General features: G+C 35.9%; 5 protein-coding genes across 6 annotated transcripts in view; 3 read left to right on the top strand and 2 right to left on the bottom strand.

Annotated features, from left to right (window-relative positions):
• Window positions 1–4,938: 4,938 nt before the first annotated feature.
• klhl42 (kelch-like family, member 42) lies at window positions 4,939–6,969 on the bottom strand (the record flags this gene model as incomplete). The annotated part of the gene is made up of 3 exons (XM_084112934.1): window positions 4,939–5,396; window positions 6,274–6,467; window positions 6,548–6,969. The coding sequence occupies 3 exons, from the start codon at window positions 6,967–6,969 to the stop codon at window positions 4,939–4,941; spliced, it is 1,074 nt and encodes a 357-aa protein (XP_083969060.1).
• Window positions 6,791–14,089, top strand: cwf19l1 (CWF19 like cell cycle control factor 1). Of its 2 annotated transcripts, none has more exons than XM_084111834.1 (14): window positions 6,791–7,224; window positions 8,945–9,029; window positions 9,114–9,198; window positions 9,290–9,391; window positions 9,518–9,732; window positions 9,822–9,937; window positions 10,017–10,101; window positions 10,829–10,978; window positions 11,444–11,573; window positions 11,755–11,834; window positions 11,975–12,184; window positions 12,540–12,659; window positions 13,441–13,538; window positions 13,675–14,089. In XM_084111834.1, exons 1-14 carry the CDS (start codon window positions 7,124–7,126, stop codon window positions 13,817–13,819), a joined length of 1,722 nt encoding a protein of 573 aa, XP_083967960.1. In that variant the 5' UTR covers window positions 6,791–7,123; the 3' UTR covers window positions 13,820–14,089. The 2 variants fall into 2 exon arrangements, with proteins under 2 accessions (XP_083967960.1, XP_083967961.1); XM_084111835.1 differs by lacking the exon at window positions 6,791–7,224 and adding an exon at window positions 8,619–8,770.
• A 546-nt stretch (window positions 14,090–14,635) lies between these two features.
• Window positions 14,636–17,475, top strand: washc3 (WASH complex subunit 3). Its single transcript, XM_084111331.1, has 7 exons — window positions 14,636–14,828; window positions 14,965–15,063; window positions 15,156–15,221; window positions 15,769–15,879; window positions 16,009–16,125; window positions 16,237–16,301; window positions 16,387–17,475. The coding sequence occupies exons 1-7, from the start codon at window positions 14,778–14,780 to the stop codon at window positions 16,478–16,480; spliced, it is 603 nt and encodes a 200-aa protein (XP_083967457.1). The 5' UTR covers window positions 14,636–14,777; the 3' UTR covers window positions 16,481–17,475.
• Window positions 17,476–17,478: 3 nt separating this feature from the next.
• Window positions 17,479–21,366, bottom strand: dram1 (DNA-damage regulated autophagy modulator 1). The gene is made up of 7 exons (XM_084111330.1): window positions 21,069–21,366; window positions 20,087–20,154; window positions 19,366–19,508; window positions 18,938–19,115; window positions 18,712–18,770; window positions 18,526–18,618; window positions 17,479–17,981 (listed from the first exon to the last, which is right to left on the bottom strand). The coding sequence occupies exons 1-7, from the start codon at window positions 21,197–21,199 to the stop codon at window positions 17,940–17,942; spliced, it is 714 nt and encodes a 237-aa protein (XP_083967456.1). The 5' UTR covers window positions 21,200–21,366; the 3' UTR covers window positions 17,479–17,939.
• Window positions 21,367–22,494: 1,128 nt separating this feature from the next.
• The window catches only part of gnptab (N-acetylglucosamine-1-phosphate transferase subunits alpha and beta), a 21,531-nt gene continuing 20,944 nt past the window's right edge, over window positions 22,495–23,081 (top strand). Inside the window, exons 1-2 of the mRNA XM_084111685.1 lie at window positions 22,495–22,788; window positions 23,023–23,081. The exon at window positions 23,023–23,081 is cut by the window's right edge and continues 27 nt beyond it. Of these exons, the coding sequence (XP_083967811.1) occupies window positions 22,657–22,788; window positions 23,023–23,081 (191 nt within the window). The 5' untranslated portion in view covers window positions 22,495–22,656. The remainder of the gene's footprint in view (window positions 22,789–23,022) is intronic.

Below are 23,081 nucleotides of genomic sequence, written 5' to 3'. Positions count from 1 at the left end.
TCCAGTGGTCTTTGGCTTGAAAAGGGTTGAAAACCCATGAGAAAAGAATAGAAATAGTGAGTATCCAGGTGTGTAAAGTAGGGCAACTGTATTTAGAAAGAAGCTGTGCAAATGTCTGTTAGTATTTTGGAACAAACAGTGACATTTTCAGTGATCGGTGTGGTTTGTTTCACTGACATGGAGAGGTCAGCCAGAGATGAAGATTACAACCAATTCATTTTTTCAAGTGCTACTATAGAAAGATTCAGCCAGGACAGAGTATCAAGGCTTTACTTTCGATCTTGTATTAAAAAAAGAAAAAAAAAACCTTCACCACTATGATTCAGCGTTTAAATGAAGAGATTTGCTCATTGTCTGATTAATTGGTGTTATTGAAAACAGAAATTACATTGAGAGTTGTAAGAGTTAGAACAGAGCGGATGTGACTTGTTAAATCAGTCATTGAGGTAGAACAAGCTGTTTCTGCTGCATTTATTTCAGCTTGAGACCCGCGGCCCATCAGAGAGAGTCAGCTCACTATAGCAGTGACACATTAAACAGCCATGCAATACCTCTTTTCTTTCTTCAGCTCTGATTTGCTGGAGATATTATCATTTGGCCACATGGTGTACAAGAGAAAATCGGTAAAAGACACACTCCCCTCACTCAACCCCCAATTCCCAACCAGTACAAATCACGCTGCTGGCTATTTGAAAAGAGGTCACTGTAATACAGAAGAATCACTGCTCTTTGCTGCCTGTTTTTTTTACCTGAGTGCTTGATATGTTTTTCATGTTTTTATTAGGATTTATGATCTTAGTTGTTTTAATACTTAAGTACTCTATTCATCTGCATTTGCATTATGTCCATGTTTAATGAATAACAGAACAGTGTGTGTGTGTGTGTGTGTGTGGTGAAAATACTGTATATATTATTAATTAAGTTGTAGCGCCACCAAGTGGCTATATTATTGCACCAAGGACATATTAGGACAACTAGGACCAAGGACATCTAGAACAGATGATTTTTATGATATTTTGCCTCCCAGTAATGCATAGACTGACCATGTTACAATGGCAGGGTAGATGTCATGATGCTTGTCAAGAAAATGTCAAGAAGTGAAAAAAATAAATGCTTATAGAAAATGAAGTCCCCCCAATTCTTATTACTGTAATGGCAAAATAATCTTAATGGTCCTAAAAATATGCTACATATTAATTAGACGGTATATATATATATATATATATATATATATATATAGTGCAATGCATAAGTGAATACACCCATGCTAAAGTTGACTAAAAAGAGGAATAAAAAATCATATTTTGGAAATTGAACTTAATGCCTTAATTAAAAAAAATTAGGAAAAATCCAACCTTTAAGGACACCAATTTTCTTTGTGAATGAATAATGTATCGTAAATAAATAAATGTTCTTCCTTAAAATACATGGTGCATAAGTGAGTACACCCCTATGTTAAATTCCCATAGAGGCAGGCAGATTTTTATTTTTAGGGTTTTTTTTGTTTTTTTTTTAGGATACTATGCATCCTGATAAAGTTCCCTTGGCCTTTGGAATTAAAATAGCCCCACATCATCACATAGCCTTCACCATACCTAGAGATTGGCATGATTTTATTTCAGTTAGCCTAAAAGCTAGTTTGATTTGCATTGAGAGATGATCTTATGGAAAGTACCCCATGCCAATCTCTAGGTATAGTGAAGGCTATGTGATGATGTGGGGCTATTTTAATTCCAAAGGCCAAGGGAACTTTATCAGGATGCATAGTATCCTACATTTTTTTTTTTTTTAAATACTTAAAAATAAAAATCTGCCTGCCTCTATGGGAATTTAACATAGAGGTGTCCAGACTTATGCACCATGTATTTTAAGGAAGAACATTTATTTATTTACGATACATTATTCATTCACAAAGAAAATTGGTGTCCTTAAAGGTTGCATTTTTCCTAATTTTTTAAATTAAGGCATTAAGTTCAATTTCCAAAATATGATTTTTTATTCCTCTTTTTAGTCAACTTTAGCATGGGTGTATTCACTTATGCATTGCACTGTATATATATATATACATCTTATAAATATATAATTATTTTTTTCTTTATATTAATTTTACAGTAAAATATGAACTGAATATTTATTTGTGAGAATCAGTGTTTAAAGACAACCTCTTTTCTATTCATGAATTCCTAAAGGTATTGGTGAAAAGTGCACTTATTATTGATAAATAATGGATTATGACAAATAAATTATATAATTGTCTCTTCAGTTGCTTTTACTCATCAGTATGCAGTAGAATTCCAAAGCATTCTGAGAAAACTGTCATTTTTATAGAACTCTGCTGATCCTTCTCAAGTCTGTCGTCATAGAAACACTTGCAAAAAGAAATGTGTATTCAAATCAAATTCTTTGTTGTATGCCTGTGAAACAAGAATGAAATTAGAATCTTCTAATAGATCAGGTTAGAATCTCTTAATGTAAGTTCAGTTTTATTAAATTGTAATGTCATCATTCATATACTTTATTCTGTATATATACAGTTGTGATCAGAATTAATGGCACCCCTGGTAAATATAATCAAAAATGGCTGTAAAAAATAAATCTGCATTGTTTATCCTTTTGATCTTTCATTCAAATCATTTGCAAAAATCAAACCTTTCATTGAACTAAAAGAATTGAAACTTGGAGGGAAATCACATTATGAAATAAATGTTTTTCTCCAAAACACATTGGTCACAATTATTGGCACCCTTTTATTAAATACTTTTTGCAATCTCCTTTTGCCAAGATAACAGCTGTGAGTTTTCTCCTATCAGGAATGTGTGTGGGTGCTTCTCATTTCTTATGTGTGCATCCTCACTTCCTTTCCTCGCATCTTAGCTCCACACCTTTAGGATGCCAGGGAAGGATACACCTGTGTGTCCTCGCTCATGACTCCTTAAGAAGCTTCCTCACTCGAGGATATCTCGTTTGAAACACTGTGACTGTGTTAAACACAAGAGACAGAAGCATCTGTAAACAGGACCTGTGTGAGTATTTGGATCTTAGTATCCCTGAGCTTAACTAACGGATCATTGGCCCTCCACTGCCCACCATCCTCCTCTCTTACAGGTGGCTTGTCTTTGCCGGGACATCTGCTCAACATTAAGACCCAGTGACCAGAGTCATTCTAGGACATGCTATGAGACACAGGATACAATCCACTGTGCAGATGCCAAGACAATGAATGAAGGACAAGAAGTGGACGACGATCAGATTCAAAGGCAATGAATTAATCCGATGCATCTCACCCATTCGCTGCAATGATGACACAGCTGATCTGATGCAGTGTGTCTGATGGACAGCCGATTACACACAGACTTCCTCTGTGAGGACAGAACGACAGAAGGTGACCTCACTAAGAAGGACAAGTGACGGTATGACATCTGCCAAATGCAAAGACACACACACAAAAAGAAACAAGCAATATAAAGCCTTTTATTTGCTTCCCTGAACATTTTATTTTTAACTCACAATCTTTACATTTTCAAGGCAACTTGGGAATGTTCAACAAAAACCATCCATTTTGGCTCAACATATGATAAATAATCAAAACGCTACAAAAGCAAAAGTAAATGGAGCATAAGTATAACTTTATATACTCTTAAAAAAAAACCACAAAAACACACAAAAAAAAGAATCTCCTTTTCTTTCACGTTAACATCAGGTCATCTCACTCAACCAAATGCAAAAATACATCACAGCGATTTAGGTCAGGCGCTTATGTATTTGTGCTTCATTTGTGCAGCACATTTTAAGACACTTCTCCGGATATACAGTATTTGGAATAAAATAATTCAATTAAGACTAGTAACAGAGTAATTAAGTCAAAAATCAACTACTTTTCAGGCACTGACAGTCTTAAACATTCACCATTTAGTCTGGCACTTTGGATCTTAAAGGCACAGTTCACCTAAAAATGAAAATTCTGTCAGCGTTTACTCACCCTTTCCTCTGCAAAACACAAAATAAGATTGTTTGAATATTTATTTTTGTATTATTTGCTGTTTTTGTCCTTATAATGAAAGTCAATGGATCCAAAACAATACTGGACTCCATTACTTTCACTTTATGGACCAAAAATAAAAATAAAAAAACTAACTAAAGACATTCATACAGGTTTGGAATGAAATAAGGGTGAGTAAATGATAATGGGATTTTTTATTTTGGGGTGAACTACCTCTTTAATGTCTCATTCGGGGCCTTAATTACCCTTCATGTTAAGTTGTTTAATTGGCTTGTGCAAGTTTAGTGTTAATTTAATCTGCAGGCTCTATAAATCTATAAAGCCTTCACTTGTGCATCTGTATACTAGTAGTAATATATGTCATGTTTTATATCATTAAGATCCTGTACATGCATTTGAATTAGTAGATTCTGTGCAAGTTGAAAATGTTCGGTGCAACTCTTATAGTGTTCTCTCTTTTTGCCAAGATAAATAAAATGGCATATTTACTGAATATATTAAAACTGCTTTTGAATACAAGGCCACTTTCACAGAACTTCTGATGGAGATATTAAATATCTTTTTTTAAAACGATTTTATTCATCAAAGTCAAAATGTTGACCTTTATTTAGAAGTAATCTATTTTACCTAAATCATTTCCTCACCCTCATGTCATTCCAAACTTTTTTTCTTCTGTTGAACAACATTAGAATGATCAAGAATGTTCAAGCCACTCGTTTTTGGAACAAAATGAGGGTGAGGAAATGATGACCAGATTTTAATTTTTGGCTAAACTAATCGCTTTAATATCTCCTGCAGGTTCTTTGTGCTGGCTGATCATTCTGATCTAGTAAACTGGTGTGGCGATCCTTGTCCTTTCTGAAGTGGATGGGCTCGCTACAATAGAATCCGTGTGTCCCAGCAGTCTGCAGTCTTCTCCAGATCCCCAGAGCGCAACCTCAGAGGACGTTGGGCAGGTAGAGTGAGCAAAGCAGCATGTTCTGTCCCAGAGCAGGGAAACGTCTGAACGCCTCCCAGGCATCTGAGAAAATGTTGTATTTGAGGAAGACGCGGTGCTCCAGGCTGGTGGGAAGGCTGACGTCTCTGCTCATGATGTAGATGCCATCGTTGTGCAGCGTGCAGGTGAGGTTCAAACCCGACTTTGACGTGTTCTCCTTAAGTTGCAACAGTTCTCCCGTCTGCACGTTGTAGGACTGTACCGTCAGCATGTCCTCCGTATGGCTTAGCCTCCGCCATCCCATTTCTGCAGGTTCTAGCTCATGCGTGTAGCCACCCACTAGGTAGATGGTGTCCTCCACTGAGAGCATCTGCTGCTTGCGCACATGAGCCGAACAGGAACTGAACACGGACCACGTGTCCGATACGGGGCAGTAGCGCAGCACGCTGGTGTTCCTATCTGTCAGATATTAGGAGAAAAACTCTGAGATGATAGAATTTCGGGTCATTTTAAGATTATTTTAACGGAAATTTAAAGTCAGCATGAAACATAAAACTGCAATCGTCTTTTCTTCCCTACTGTGATGTGTATATATGAGCAAAATGGCATTTACTGGTATGTATTTAATTAAAAAGGACAAATGAATTAAAAAAAATAATGATGTGCATGGATAAAACAATTTTAATAAACATTGCAATATTCCATAAAATAAAAGAACAGTTCATTTTGATTTCATGGTGACTTTTTGTGAGTTTTTTCTGATGTGTTCATTGTTTGGCTACATCAGCCATTTATCAGTTATCAGCCATAACAATTTAATAATTTTAATATCCGTACAAGTTTATCTTTGACTGATAGATGATGGAAAAAAGATCTAAAAGTAAAAATAGGGGAAATGAGAATGCATAAGAAATATGCTGAATATATATTGACTAAATTAATTCAGTAACACCAATTATATTTAATGCTACAAGTGAATTCAATTTAGCCATCATAACATAACATACTGTATGAAAAACTTTAAAATTGAGAGTCAACTGATGTAAAAGTACATTTAAATGTTAAAATTGATTAAAAAGTGTGATAAATGTTTGCCTATACTTTTTTTTCTTCTTTTAAATCTAGTTTAAAAAAGGGGCTTGATAACATCAGCCAAAACAGGGGAAAAAAAAAATCACAAGTGCAGTAAGTAAAGAAACGCATTTTTTTCCTTTGGAATAACATACATAGTTCACAATACTACCAGTCACGTAAAAGAAAGTACCGTAGATGAAGTCTAATGCCTGTTAGTGTGTGTGAGTGTGAATGAACCCATCTCTCAAACAGTAAAACACACCTCTAGAGGTATAACCGCCCATGACGTAGATCATGCCCTGACACTCACAGGCAGAGAACTCGGCGAGAGGTTCAGGCAGAGACGCCACACACGTCCACCAGTCCTGCTCGGGACTGTAGCACTCCACCGTCCCCAGACAATGACCTCCAACCGCATACAGCTTCCCGCTCACGGCCAGGAGCTTGAAGTTTGATCTGGAAACCAAAAGAGCACTTACTGATCCCTTGCACTAGACAAACCACAAATAATTGGACACATCATGAGTGAATTGTACCTCTTCTGGTTCAAAGGTGCCACATGGTTCCACTCATTCTTGCAGGGGTTGTAGCAGTGGGCCACCGAGATCTCCTGACTTGTCATTCTGTATCCACCAACAATAAACAAGTAGTTGTCCAGCACAGCAGATCCGTAACCTCTGACATTGATCATGTCTGGAGGAAGATTGTTGGCTAGAGGTTTCCAGCGTTGCTTTAGCTCATCATACCTCAACATGGACCACGGCTCGTCCTGGTTTGCCAGATCCAGACAGGTGTCAGTGAAATCCCCTATTGCTACTAAAGTGGCCGTACCTTTCATGCGCATATCTCGGATCTGATCCCGCAGAACAGCTGACAACATCTTGAACTCCGGCCTGCGCAGCATGAGATGATAATAGCAGCTCATGAATTTCAAACAAGCATTGCCAAGATCATGCATCCCGTAGACTTCAGAGAGCTTGGAGAGCTCGACGCAGTTCTCCAGCCTGATTTCCGAGAGGAGCAGTTTTAAGATGGAAGTGACTTGCAGAAAGGATGCGGTTTCGATCAGGTCCTCCAGAGTCTCGTTGGCCACCTGAACTTTGGAGGTGTTGATGAACTCCAGCACCAGCTCGAGCCCCGGCGTGCTCAGTCCCCGAAGCTGCACCGAATCCTCCGCGGACTCGCGCATCCCTGAGCTGTACAGCGCGCGGAAGTAATCGCTCTTCTCGATCAGTTTGCTTTTACTCACATTGTACGTTTTGTCATCCATCACGATCTCTATAATTTGCTCGGGGGATGTCATGTCTGCTGTTCTGGGGTCAGCGGCTGTTTTTCAGCTGTGATAGAGACGCTTTTTCATCCTTCGATGCCAAAGCCTATATATGGAAATATTCAGCGCATAGAATCCGAGTCTGCTCATATGCATGCATAGATCCCATAAACAATCACGTCTTTTGAAAACAAACAGATGGCTTGCATATACTAAAGGAATAGTGCTATATAAATTAATCTGCTTGTTTAAATATGTTTAATTTGGCAGGTTTATACAGTCAGCTAATGTGCATTCCTGAACTAAAGCGATATAATGGCACTTGTTTAAACGCAGTTCTCAACGGCAGAAATCTCTGTCGTGGTATAAATAATATGGCAGTTTATTTTCTTTTATTACATTGTACACTTCGGGATTTCAAATGTAAATCAGTTCCTGTTTTGGTCTCGTGGTTTGTGTTGCGTCACGTGGTGTCCTGCTCGCCCCAGTTTTGCAAAGTAGTGTGTGTTTTTTTAAATCTACATCATAATGTTATATTTACGCATAAGAAAAACATATTTTAGTTTGTTTGAGTCTATACATTATAAATGTTCAATTTAACCGATAAAATTACACTATAAAGTGATAATCGCTGGAGCAAATATTGCGAATAACGTACGCATAGTGGAAGCATAGATATATAAACGCTAGCAAGCTAGATGTCTTATGGCGCAGTCACTTCCGGCATCACCGTTCGGCCATCTTGTCACAGTGAAGCTGTGAATTAAGGTGTGATCAGCATGCACACAAATCCTCTTATCTCGCTGAAATCTTGACGGATTTACAAACGGTTTGGTTTCTTACAAACGTTATTAACGTGGCTATAATTCCGAATGCTTGAACATACATGTTATAATTATTCATATGTATGCAGTGTCATAACTACATCTCTGACGTTTATAACAAACCAAACCGTTTGAAAATCGGTAGAAAATTGAGCAAGTTATGGTTATTTAAAAGTACATGCACCATTAAACGAGTGAGCGAGCACACTGTGGCAAGATGGCCGCCACGTGCGGATGTCGACCTCCATTGGCCAGCAGCGCGCACGAGACATCTAGCGTTTATATATGATATCTATGAGTGGAAGCGTTTAATACGCTTTTACTGTGTCACCCTGGTATTTCTTCCGGAGAGAAACTTGATGTGCGTTTAGGTTTGTAATATATATTCTCGTGTTTACAAATTATATTCTTTGAATATGGTATTATTTAATGTATGTAATAATTTATAGCACCCAAAAAAAAAAACTCCCACAAAAATCTCACTCAGATGTAACGTTATGTTTCATAATGAGCGGTCGAAATAATTTGCTCCCTGTTACGACAGGGTTTATTTTGTCGACGCACACAATTTAACGCCAATGCTCAGACACAAGCGTGATTAATTTTAATAGTCTTTAAGAAAGATATCATATATTTTTCGTTATGGAAGACAAGCCTTTACGAGTGTAAGTTTTGATTTTGGGTTAAAAAGCGTCATATGTGAATGTTAGCTGGCTCGTTAGCCATCTCAATAAATAATTTACAGTAAATAATTTTAATAACAGCATAGGCGGAGGTGTACATGTAATAAACCAATGTGTTTTGTTTTCACGCGGCTTTAATGTTTCATTCCCTCTCAGTCTCGCATGTGGTGACGTTGAAGGAAGAATAAATGCTTTGTTCAACCGGGTGAACGCTATTCAGAAAAAGAGCGGGCAATTTGATGTGAGTCTGCACGTGTATCTTACTTATTTTAAGAGAAAGAGAGAGAGAGAGTTGTGGGTTTAACTAGATGGTTTTGTTTTTCAGTTGCTGTTGTGTGTTGGAGACTTTTTTGGAACCTCTCCCGAGGCTGAATCGGAATGGGAAACATACAAATCTGGTGCAAAAAAGGGTAAGGTTTCCTTGTATATCTTTAAAATGTATTCCTTTAATCACACCAAACAAATGTACTGAATTAAACTGTGCTCTTTCTAAATCCCCAGCACCAATTCACACATATATTCTCGGCGCAGCCAGCCAAGAGACTGTGAAGTATTTCCCAAACTCTGATGGCTGCGAGTTGGCAGACAACATCACATGTCTGGGTAAGATGGATCTATAACCTGTCAGAAAACATATGTCTTTGCTGTTTTCGTTTAGCTTATTATGCATGTATTGTTGGGCTCAGGTTTGTCAACTTGAGTTAGACGATTACGCTTGTTTTTTCCTAGGTCGAAGGGGCATTTTCACGGGCGCATCGGGGCTTCAGATCGCCTATGTCAGTGGCAGAGAATCACAACAGGAACCTGCTCCCTCACACTGCTTTACCCGTAAAGACCTCAGTGCCCTGGTGGCTCCTCTTCTGTCCAACTCCAAATTTCGAGGTGTGGACATTCTCCTGTCCTCGCAGTGGCCTCGAGGCGTGTGGCAGTACGGAAACAGTCCCGTCAGTGCTTTGTTGTGCTTGTTTAATACATTTCTCATGTATTTTCTGATCGTGTGCTTAAGAATCTTTTACTTTCTTGCCCTTTTCAGGAAACTGATACAAAGTATTGTGGGGTTTCGACCATCGCAGATCTCGCTGACAAGCTGAAGCCCCGCTACCATTTTGCGGGACTGGAAGGGGTCCATTATGAGAGGCTGCCCTACAGGTGTGCTATTACAGCATCAGGAAATGTTTTACTTTTTTCCAAATGCTCTTTGTCTTACAAAATGTGTGTACATTTACAGGAATCATGTGGTCCTTCAACAGAATGCTCAGCATGTCAGTAGATTCATTGCCCTGGCAGCAGTCAACAATCCTGCCAAGAAGAAGGTATTTTTGTTTCTTTGTATGTTTTTGTAATTTGTGTGTGTGTAAAACATTTTTATGACTGATATTATTAGATATGATAATGATGTATGATTATATTACATTTTCTAACGCCTTTTGTCATCATCTAACACTGACTTAAAGTCAGTATAATTTCACCATAGTAATATTTATATACAGTTATAGTATTTAAAAAAAGAAAAATTTGAATTAGCTTTAATTTTGCTTTACGTTTTAGTGATTTTTGTTGTGCTTTGCCATTTAAAAAAAAATTATTTAACTTTTATTTTATTTCAGTTTTTAGTAATTTTAGTACTTCAACTTTATTTATGTTAGTAAGTAATTAAGACAACATTTGTCATTTAAGTTTGTTTATATATATATATATATATATATATTTCACTTTGTTTCTTTTTTTTATTCTGTTTTTTGGTGTATCGCTTTATTTCAATTAGTTTAAAAAATAGCATATATATATATATATAAATGTATCAATTCTCATGCTGCCTAATATTAATGTTATTATGCCTGAATTGATTTAATTTTTTTGTATTTTTTATTTTAGACAAAATAGTTTAAAATTGTAATATCTGCCTTAACATGAAAACCACTTATGCACAGAATTTTTATATCCGTGCATCCCTACATAATATTTTATTTTTTAATGAAGACCTGTGGCGCATGGAGACTGAATTCATGGTTTAACTGTACAGTTTATCTTTTCTCTCAGTACTTGTATGCATTCAACATTGTCCCGATGAAAACCATGGACCCCACAGAGTTAGTCAAACAACCTCAGGATGTCACAGAAAATCCCTACAGGAAACCTACGAAAGATGGGAAGAAAGAAAGACAGCCACCCTCTTTGGCAGACGCGGAGGTGTGTGTACAGTTTTTACTTTACTTAATAGAATTAGTATGCAGGTGATGTATTATTGCACATCAAGTTTGGGGTCAGTATGATTTTTTTTTAACACATCCTTTTATGCGTCAATATCAAAAATCCAGTAAAACCATAATAATGTGAAATATTTCTATTCAAAATAACAGATACCTATTTTAATTTTTATTCCTGTTATGCAAAGCTGTATTTTCAGCATCATAACTCCAGTCTTTAGTTTCACATGATCCTTCAGAAATCATTCTAATATGATGATTTGGTGCTCAAGAAACATTTCTTATTATCAATGTTGAAAATAGTTGTGCTGCTTAATATTTTTGTGGAAACTGAGATTTCAGGATTCTTTGATCAATTTCTTTAGTGTCACTTTTGATTAATTTAACGCGCCCTTGCTGAATGAACATATTAATTTCTTCCAAAACAAAAAAAAATCTTTTTGATCAGGAGGAACCAGCATCCCAGTTCTTTTTTGATCTGGGGCAAAATAAACCACATCACCAGCAACATCAACATGGCAGGAAGAGACAATCGGACGGGGACAGACCCAATCAGCCCAAACAGCCCAGAAAACCCCGTGAGTCCATTCACTTCTCAGAGGTGGTCTAATGGATCAAACTGAACTATTTTTATTACCTCATTTAGAAACACTCAGCAGAACTTATTTCGATTCTTTTTAGAGTTGATTTTGGAGAGGATTTGAATTTATTTTTGCTTACTACTCTTGACACAGACCTTGATTTCTGCTTTTATAACAGCACAGCCCACTGGACCCTGTTGGTTCTGCCTTGCCAGTCCAGAAGTCGAGAAGCACTTGGTCATAAGCATCGGAACACACGTCAGTCCACAAAATATGTATTCAGCAGCCCAGTGTCACTTTAGAAAGCTTTTAAACATACAAATATATCAACTGATAAATTAAAGACTTCTCTCCTGTTGCTTATTCATGTTGATCTAATGTCAGTATTCTGTGTCCAGTGTTACGTGGCTCTCGCTAAGGGTGGTCTTACTCCTGACCATGTTCTCCTGCTGCCCATCGGACATTACCAGTCAGTGGTGGATTTGGCATCGGAGGTGGTTGAAGAGATGGAGAAATACAAGAGCGCCGTCAAGAAGTTCTGTAAAAGCAGAGGCCAACGGTGCGTCTTGTTTGAGAGGAACTACCGCAGCCAGCACCTTCAACTTCAGGTCCATACAAAATATTGAGTCATTCATAATGAGATTGTGGTGTCTGCCTGAACAGATTGACCTGCACAGATCCCAGGTCAGTCTAAACAGCACCACATATATGAAAAAGAGAGTCTGGTAAACTTATAGCAGCGCGGAGAGTGTGAGAGACGCCCCACCTTCCACCAATCGCAGACTCCAACATTATTTCATCAGTTTAAGTCTGAGTGGATAGACAATCTGTCTGCATTGACGAGTAACCATTTCTGAGGGACGTGTTCCCAATGATGACCAAACACATGGTTTCCTAAAGTTATGAGAAAGCAGTGCGTAATGGGATTAACGGATGGAAACTTCTCTTCTTCGTCATCCTCAGGTTGTGCCGGTTCCCATGGAGAAGTGCAGTACAGAAGACATCAAGGAGGCATTCATGACACAAGCTGAAGAGCAGCAGATGGAACTGATGGAGATTCCAGCTCATACAGACCTCAAACAGGTACACACCATCTGTCTGAACACTTCAAAGTTAGTCAGAGTTTTTATTTATTATTTAAACATTTAAAATTCAATATACTTTTAATATAATCATTTATTACTTTATTATTATAGAATTATTTATTTTTAAATGATATATACTATTAATATAATAACTTATTGCTTTCTCGTCAACATCATTATTATTATTACATTGTATAAATTACTTATTTAAAATTATATAATATACTGTTTATTCAATCATGTAAATTGTATACTGATATTATAATTTATATATACATGCACTGTTAATATATGTTTTTATTATTACAAAAGTTTATTTAAATTATATTTACTAAGTTATTATGTCATTATTTTATTTATTTTTAAATTATATATAGTTAATAGAATCTATTATTAATATTATTATATAATGATTTTATTTTAAAAAAATAATCTTTTTACTTATTGGTATATGCAACTCCATTCACTTTAGTTTTTTCTTGCAAACCTGCAAAATAAAATCCATGTGTAGTCTAAAATCAAATTTAACAAATAAATAAAATGAATTTTTATTTTTTAAATAACTGTTTTAATGGTCAGATTGGATTTCAAGTTTTTAATTTTTTTTATTTATTTGGGAAGCGTCTTGTTTGTGCACTCTAAATCCAAAGTGTCCAAATTCCTCTCTGTGAACTATACAACATTATCTTTGTAGGGAACGAGTGAGCAAGTCATGATGAGACGATGATATGTTTTCTGTAAAGATGAATTGTGACCAACAATAATATCCCACATTGCAGATTGCTCCTCCAGGAACACCCTACTTTTATGTGGAGCTGGATACAGGCGAGAAGCTGTTTTATCGCATCAAGAAAAATTTCCCTTTGCAGTTTGGCAGGTAATTGTTACACTGGCACAGTTCATCAACTGGGGGCAGTCATACACTAGTTATAAACATTAGTATGTGTTTGACATGATTGTAAAAACATGCTTCAGCATAACCACCTGTGTATATCCTGTGTGTGCTGCCACAGGGAAGTATTAGCGAGCGAGGTGGTGTTGAACATCCCCATGCGAGCTGACTGGAGAGAGTGTAAATGTACAAAGGAAGAGGAGGAGGATCAGGCCAAAAAAGTGCGCTCTGACTTTGAGCCCTTTGACTTCGCAATTGATGACTGATCAACACTTCAGATGCATCTGACTTTAACACCTACAATCATGTTTGTGAACTCCCTAAATGTGTCCACAACTGCTTATTTTAACTTTTTATTCTTTTTAAATTTTGCTTTCCTCTTCCTTTCATTTGGCAACAGTTAGGAAATGACTGTTGTCTCAGTGGTCTTTTAAAAGATATCTTTGTTTTGGTGATGTATCAATCTGTTGGATGCCAATAAGTGTTGAATTTTGTTTTGTGACTCCTAATTAAAGTCATTTTTCAAATTTGTAAAATCTGCATTTTTTCTCTCTTGTAGTAACAGTGTGGTGTTCGTCCTCTGCTGGTGTTGATGTCCTTTTCTTTGTCTACAGTGGGTCTACTATGTAGCAGAATCAAACCCCTGAGATTTTACAGTTGTTTGTACTTGGTACACAGTTCTGCTGTCTGAAATATAACCCATCATCTCATCTCATAGCCGAATTAAGAGTGTGTGTGTGTGTGAGATTGACAATGTTTAAATCTTAGTAATTAATTAGAAATAGTAATCAATTATATATAACCTATCCGCTCACTTATTATTAATCGCAATAATTATTCATAAATAAAACTCCAAATCTTCAAATCGACTTTCGGTTTTTGGGAGCGGACTTTTATTATGGTAACGTGGAAGTGTTAAGGACTTTTGAGTTACAAGCAAACGTAAACAGTTTAAACATGAAAAAATATTTGTATTCAAAATATATAACATATATTTAACAATGAATTACTCTTTAGCTTTATTTGTAACACAAAACAGTATTTTTGTTAAGGTTAGAAAGGTTTGAGAACTTTTATTATGTTCAGAACGCGGAAGTACTGTAGTGAAGTCACGTGAGGAGGTATTTTCACAAGGTTGCATTTGATGCGCACGGCCAACTCGTTTGAGACATTTAACGTAGAAATCTGTGTCTGTGATAATTAAAACGCAACAGAGTTGCTGAAATGGACGAGGACGGATTACCCATTGTGGGGTCAGGAATAGATCTTACAAAGGTGAGTTTTTTTTTTTACTTTGCAACATCAGCTGCTGCTCACATGATCGTATGACACCTATGAGTTATTTTTCACATAACTTATATGTGCACAAAGCATCTGGTCTGAAACCGATCATTACATTTTCTTTCTTAAGGTTCCAGCCATTCAACAGAGAAGAATCGTAGCTTTCCTCAATCAGTTCATAGTCCACACCGTCAGGTTCCTGAACCGCTTTTCCACAGTTTGTGAGGAGGTATGACCTGTCAGCACATCCTCCTCTTTACAGTAACTCAACTTACACATTTTCTGAAAGTGTCAGTGACCTGATGGAATTTGCTTTTACAGAAGCTAGCAACAGTATCACTACGAATCCAGCAGATTGAGACCACACTAAGCATTTTGGAAGCAAAGGTAAGTCAAGGCACTAAAGGGTTTTTTTTTTTTTAATTTTTGAAGAAAAAGTGTACAATTAATTAATAACTTTATTAAAATAGTAATAAAAAAATAAGACTGAATTAAATAATAATAAATAAATAAATACACAAACATTACATTTAAACAAATAAATAAAAATGTGATGTTAAATAATTGAATCAATACAAAACAATTAATACTAATTAAATATAATATTACAAATAAATAATCAAATCATATTAATATAAATAAACAGTGGGTTTAAACAACTGGGCAAATAAATAAATAAAATATTTTCCAAATACTATTTTTGATCCATTCATAATATACATTTTTCACAGTATGAATTAGGACTTTATACATGAAACTATATAGATGTCTTTTAAATTTCAGGATAGGGGTCTCTCGCACTAGAATGATCATATTTGGTCCGTGGCATCTAAAAGATTTAAAACCTCTGACTCAAGGAACATGACTTTATGAATACCTTCTTTTTTTTAAGCTTATCTAGGTTGATTTCATGAAACAATTTATACATTTTCAGTTAGCCTCTATTCCTGGTTTGGAAGAAGTGACAGTGGATGGAGTGAGACCGTCTGCAGTGACAAACGGCCCCGCAGTGGAAGACAGTCGTGCCACGGGTCCCCCTGTTGAGGTAACACTTATTCTGATATGTTAATGTCTTCATCCATTTATCCCACTGCATTCTGAGGTTGTTATAACCATAATGGCACTCATAGGAAGTCCTTCAGTCAGTATTAATACAAAATCCTTTTCCATTCAGGCATCTCAGCAAACACAAGTGGCCCCTCAGGAGCCGAAAGCAGAGGTCCCAGCGGAAAACATCATGACTGTAGCCAAGGACCCGCGATACGCCAGATACCTGAAAATGGTGCAAGTGGTATGCGTGCTTCTCTTAAGTTTCATCATTAATAAACCTACTCCCTAATTATGGCTGACGTCATGTCAAATGTGTATGCAAATGCCCAGATTATACTCTGTATGTTCATAGGGTGTTCCAGTTATGGCCATTAAAAATAAGATGGTATTGGAGGGTTTGGACCCTAGTTTGCTTGAGTAAGTGTTAAAACAAAAAGTTGATTCTGTCACTATTTGTATGATTTATGTTGTAGCTAATAGATTTATTTTTTGCATCCTTCAGTACTCCTGACGCACCTGTTCCAGGTGGTGGCAAAACAGCTTTGGAAGAGCAAGATGATGACAGCTCAGGCAGCGAATCATCCTTCAGCGATTGATTGGCTCCGCCCCCTCCCACAGCTAATGAGCTTTGTGTTGGACTTGGCCTACTGTATGTAGGCTGTCATGAACCTTGCTCATCTCAAAGCAGGGTTAATGCACTTGAATGTCCTTACAAAGGACAGACATTAAGCGATGGCACTAAAAGGTTGCGTTACATCATGGAGACGGCATACTTGACATCTGTACTGGTGGTTTCTGAGGGCAGTTGCTCACTAGGTGAGATCGCTGATGACTGTGATTATATTTGATCCATTGAAGTCTAAGTGCTACTCTCATGCGAATTGTGAAGTGTGTCATTTCTCGCCATGTACATATGTGTATCCAATAACAATAAAAAGATGCCACTGGGTGTTTTTATGAAATGGCCACAAGCAGCCTTGTAAATCTGTTCAGAATTTTTTTTTTTCATCTCCAGTTGGAACAATCTTGAATTGACTTTGAAACGCGGTCATATCAACAACAAAATCCACATAAAGCTTTGTTATGTTTCTAATGATACTAATTATGTTACATAGCCATTAAAGATTTGCTTACATTGTCTTTTCCAGAGTAACTTACTAAAAGTTATATTCAAATTGGTTGCAAAGAAGTTTTTTTGAACATACTATTATTCAAAAGTTCAGGCTTGAATTTCAAATGTTTTTAAAAGAAGTCTGTTATGCATTTATTTGATTAGAAATACAGTAAAAACTGGAATATTGTGAAATATTATTACAGTTTAAATACAGTTTTTTGGTTTTAACGCATTTTGAATCATTTATTCCTGTGATGGTAAAGCTGAATTTTCAGCATCATTACTGATTGTTTGAGTGTCACATGATCCTTCAGAAATCATTCTAATATGTTGATTTGCTGCTCTAGAAACATTTCATATGATCAATAATCAATGCTTTATTTCTTTGTGGAAACCATGATTCGGTTTTATTTTTTTATTCCTATTATTAGAAACATTAAAGCAATCACTTCTCTTTAGCCATGCACATCATGCACATCATCATTGTCATGTGTTTTTATTCCAGAATTACAAAATCAGACACATTGTGCAATCAACGGACTTACATTCACATTGCACAGCATAAAGTACAAGAGTAAAAAAAACACACATTTGGTTCACTCTTGGAATGATCATGGAGAAAAACAACCGAAGCAAAGATTGATTAAATGCAAATATGAATGTGCTATTTTTTTTCTTGGTTGATTATAAAAGGAGAATCACTATGATGAAGCTTTATTAATTGTTAGAGTGTATTACATTTCAAGTACGTTTTATGCCTTTTTTTCCAAGACCAAAGTGCAAGCTACAAAAATATACACTGCAAATGATTATACAGTACCGCAGCAGATCTTTCAACGTGAAAAAAGCTAATAAGTTGTATATAAAAATACAATTATATTAATAAAAATGCACCAAAAACAGTGAAACATAACTCATCCGGTAACAGTATATCACGATTATTAATACTCAGTTAAATTAACAGTCAGTTTCAGAGTGAATTGCTGTAAAAGAAAAAAGAAATGTTAAGTTTATCTACGAGGAACTAAAAACGAATTTCACTAAATGTAAGTGATTAGAAATAATGCGATAATCAATGATACCACATACACTACTGTTCAAAAGTTTAGGGTCGGTAAGTTTTTTTAATGTTTTTAAAAGTATTATGCTCACCAAGGCTGCAGTTATTTGATCAAAATGCTGTATGCATATTGTGAAATATTATTGCACATTAAAATATCTTAATTATATTTCAAAATGTAATTTATTCCTGTGATGACAAAGCTGAATTTTCGTCTTGCACGATTCTTCAGAAGTCAATAAACATTCATTATTAACAATTCCTGGATTACTTTTATTTTTTTGGTGAACAAAGTTCAAAAGAGCAGTATTTATTTGAAATAGAACATTATAATTGTCTTTACTGTTCCTTTTGATAAATTTAATCCATCCTTTCTAAATAAACGCATTCATCTATTTATTTATTTCTTTTTGACCCCCAAACCTTTTGAACTGTAGTGTAAGTCTCATCATGTTTTATGTACTCACCTGGAACTCTTGGATGTATGTTAAGAAGAAGAAGACAAAACTGAAGGCAGTGATCCATTCACACACAACACTCACTATATGAAGTGTGTAGTCCTTCAGAAGCAGGGAAACAAGTCAAGCAATTTCAATATTACATTCTACTATAATCTGAGCTCTGAAATGTTTGGTTAGTGACATGAATTGTACCTTATCATTGATGTCCCAGTGAAGTTTGCTTGTTCCAACATTAACGGCACAGAAAACTGCTGGAAGGAGGCGTTAAAGACAAACGGTTTGATCTGAAATGTAAACAGTGCATGTCTTCACAAGGAAAACCAGCATGCTGGGATCGCAACACTGGATTTGGATGAATAGCAATGGGAGGAGATGCATATTCATAAACATTTACACATGTAAGACTGAGAAAGGATACTGGGAAAAACAGCTACAAAGGCCACTGCAGCGAAGAATGCACGGAAATGACACATGCACTTAGAAGGTCCGTAAGGATGAGCGCGGTACGAGATCACGCTCTGAATAATGGTGTATATAACTCCAAAGATGAAGAATAGTAAAGCACCCAAATCATGGACCGCCATTACCGTCGTCTCCTAGAACACAACAGCATACATGAGTCAATCAGAGTCATCGTTTACTCACATTTTTTGAGGAACTGCTTTTGTTCATACAGTGAAAGTCAATGGGGTCCAAAACAATATTGGAACCCACTGACTTTCTTTATATAGACACACACACACACACAAAAAAACACTTTTCAAAATATAATTTTTTGGGTTCCATCAAAGAAAGAAAGTGAGTAAATTCTGAAAGAGTTTTCGTTTGTGGCTAAACTAGACATACCTGAAATGTAGCAACCAAACACATGCCGACGCAAGAGATGATGCCAACAGCAAAAGAAGCCTTGTTTAGACCAGGCGACACGGCACCGGTTCTCTCGTGGACTCTTTCCACAAATTTATATTCAGCATACATAGTAGCAAAGGCTGGAAAACAAATTAATCAGAGTTTCATCAGTATAAAGAATGGAAATTGCTGTGCAATACAGTCAACAATATTCACTCATGCAATAAAACAATAAATTCTAAGCAGGAAAGTGCGATGAAAATAGCATTTATATTAAAAAGTAATTTGAGTTGCCATGGTGGCTGTTGCTCTGATAACCTGTGATGTGGCATTAGGTTTCATTTCTGCAGTTGTTGTTTGGGGTTTTGTCTGCAGTTTTGTAAAACACTGAACTCCAGCTGTGTGTCACGGGTGGGAAAAAATTGTGCTTTCGTTTTCAGCAGAAAGAGAAGTGAGACCAGAATGAGTGAGATTCCATTGTTACTGAAGAAACGTATATTTGAGACATTCCCACTGCTTTCCTCTCACATGTCAAAACCAAACAGTTTGCGGTTGACTAAAAGTTGCACAATTTCCAAAAGGTTGACACACAGATAGCAGTAAGGAGTTTCCTGAAACTGCTGCTGCTGCTGGGAGATTAACTGTTCTTATGAAATATGAGCTGGAAATCAAAATCAAATCAAACTGAAATCAGAAAGTGGCTGATTATTAGTCATACCTGCAAACGAAGTGATTGTCGACATGAATCCAAACACACAGCTCTCAGGTGGAGTTGCCCCTGTATCACTGAAAAAAGTAAAGGACTGATTTTCAGAAACGTTTACACAAATTATATTAACATTTGGTTACATTTTATTTTAAGGTGTCATTACTGTGTAATTATATATTTAAGTACTGAGAAATATTACTCAACAACATGTACATAGGATTAGGGTTTGGTTGAGGGTTAGTTCAATGTAATTATGCATAATTTACTGATTTACTAAGGTAAGAACATGTAACAAGGATACTGTAAAATTAAGTGTTACAAACATTCATGAAGGAATTCAGAAACATTTAATCATAACCGTGCAATACTTTGTATTAGAAATAAGCACAGAAATTGTCCACAGTTTACTGTATGACATTTAATAAAAGTGCAATCATGGCCTCACCATTACAATACATTAATACATGACTTTGAAAATATTTATTATTACTTATTTTTTTATATTTTTTAAATATTATTTTAAATTTAAATATAAGTTTATGTTATTATTTTTAAATAATAAACTTAAAAAATTTAGGGTGTTTTTTTACATGATATATTATATATTTATATTAAATACGTGTGTGTGTGATTGTGTGTTATTATATTATATTATTTTGTATTATATTAATCTTCTTTCAAGATATCTAGTTTGTCCAGCTTCCCGCACTGAATACTAACCTAGTTTTGAACACGAGCCACGTTCATCTTCTCAGTAGAAAACGAAACTAAACGAGCTGCCAGCAAACTTTTTTCTCCCGAAATTCTTACAACTAGGAGCTTTATATGTATAGGCTATAGGCAATATAAATACCCGCTTAAAACATGGACTTGTTACTAATATTACAAGCTATTTCTGGTCGATTATGTTAAGAGTTGTAAATTCGTCAAATTCAGATGTGTATCTAACAGAACTAAAATCAAGCACAATGTAAAAAGGCACATCACATACCTTATATATGGAAGGACAACGTCAACATCTCGTCGAAACAATGCGATGATATAAGATATTATGAATGTGCTCGATGACCAGATTACCAGAAAAGTAGGTAAAAAGCACACTCCTTCCAAAAACCAAACCATCTCGCCTGAGGGCTGAGTGTGAACGGTGCATCACCGAGACAAAAGCAAAGAAAACATCACATATCAGATATTAAGACACCTTACACTTGACTGAACACATACTATATGCACATAGTAGCTCGACGTTTATAACTGTATGTATAGTGTCACGTGTTCGATGGGAATCTGATTCTCTTCCTCATTGTTTAACCCATATAAATTGACACCAACCGCAAATGTGAACAACACACAGAGGTTCTTTCTTTCTTTCTTTCTTTCTTTCTTTCTTTCTTTTAGATAAACCTGTAACACTTTAAGGTTCCATTTGTTAACATTAGTTAGGCTAACTACATTAACATGAACTAACAATTGTTTTTCTTTCTAAAACATGAATTAGCTAATCCTAATATTAATTTCAACATTTACTAGTAGGCTAAATGATTTAAATCAAAATTTGCATCTTTTAATATTATTCAATGTATCTCAGATAACATGAACTAATGAACAGTTATTTATTAACGTTAACAAAGATGAATAAATACTGAAACAAATGTATTTCTCTTTGTTAAAAGTTAGTTAAGTCATTATAATGTTAAGTAACGGGACCTTTTTGTAAAGTGTTAGCTAAACCAGTTTGTTATGGTGATGGCCAAAGTATTTCATAGCGTCATAGTTGGGTATTCCCATCTGCTCAAATAGCACAAGAAAAACTCCACAATAGTGTTTTCACAACTATCAAAAAGATTGAAAAAATAGAGAGAGATTGATAACGGCAGTCAGAAGAGAGAAAGACGTCAATTTTACCATCACTCCCACAGAAGCGTTATATATATATATATATATATAGCCTATATAATGAAAATATAAATTAGATGAACTTTGACAGCTATAGTGTTCAGAAAATGTGTGAATCTGCTACTGGTCAGCATAATAGTCATCTGCAGTAATATAGTGTGCTTACTAACTCCAAACCTACCAACAAACCCTAACCTTAAAACCATGTGAATATGTAGCTAGTGAAGTACATTTTCAGTACATATTTTTGACCCAGTTGTCTTTAAATGGCTACTGAACACAGAAAAATCATTGCCAAATGAGCATTAATTTTTTAGATTAAGCTATTTAAAACAGTTTAATTAATATACAAACCATATTTTAAAAACATATTTGAATGTGTGAAATAGTTATTTTTTGAAAGTTTTAAATAGGCCTACTTTACAAGACTTGCATGAAGTACCTTAAGTGCTCGTCCTCCTATTCACTAGAGGGCAGCAGCGAGTGTGTCATGTTCATAGACGTACTTGTGTATCATCGTCACCTGATCACTACACATGAGGAACTACAGCGTTTGAGTGTTGAGCATGCGATCATGTGACAGTATGTTTTAGTGTAATGAAGTTGTTTTTAATTCACCGCGGGAAATGTGTGTCCACATTAAGTGTTTATGGAGGAAGAGATGTTGATGGCCGGGGAGAGTCATGTTGATAATTAATTCTGTACTGAAACTGCTGCAGCGGCAGACATACACCTGCCTGTCTCATCGTTATGGACTGTACCTGTGTTTCGGAGGACTGGTCCTCATGATAGTGTCAGCCTTTCAGTTTGGAGAGGTATGTACACTATTTAGGGTGAAATTCATCCGGTAGAAGTATACTAGCTTCATTAGATTCGCATTTAGGCCGTGCATGCATCTTATCTGTGCATTCTGTGTCAATCACTGATTACTGATCAAAGCTGATTGTGCAATGTGACTCTGACCTGTTACATAGTGGTTGGAAATCTTACGCATTAGTTGTAAGGATTTGCTGGTGTGTATTAACTGGCTGGTTTTGTTTTGTTTGCAGGTTGTAGTAGAGTGGAGTCGAGATCAGTACCATGTTTTGTTTGATTCCTACAGAGATAA

Source organism: Abramis brama, assembly GCF_963993115.1.
Source record: "Abramis brama genome assembly, chromosome: 4".
Lineage (NCBI taxonomy): Eukaryota > Metazoa > Chordata > Actinopteri > Cypriniformes > Leuciscidae > Abramis > Abramis brama.
The sequence above is the reverse complement of the archived record's forward strand: the minus strand, read 5'-3'. Positions and strand labels throughout refer to the sequence as shown.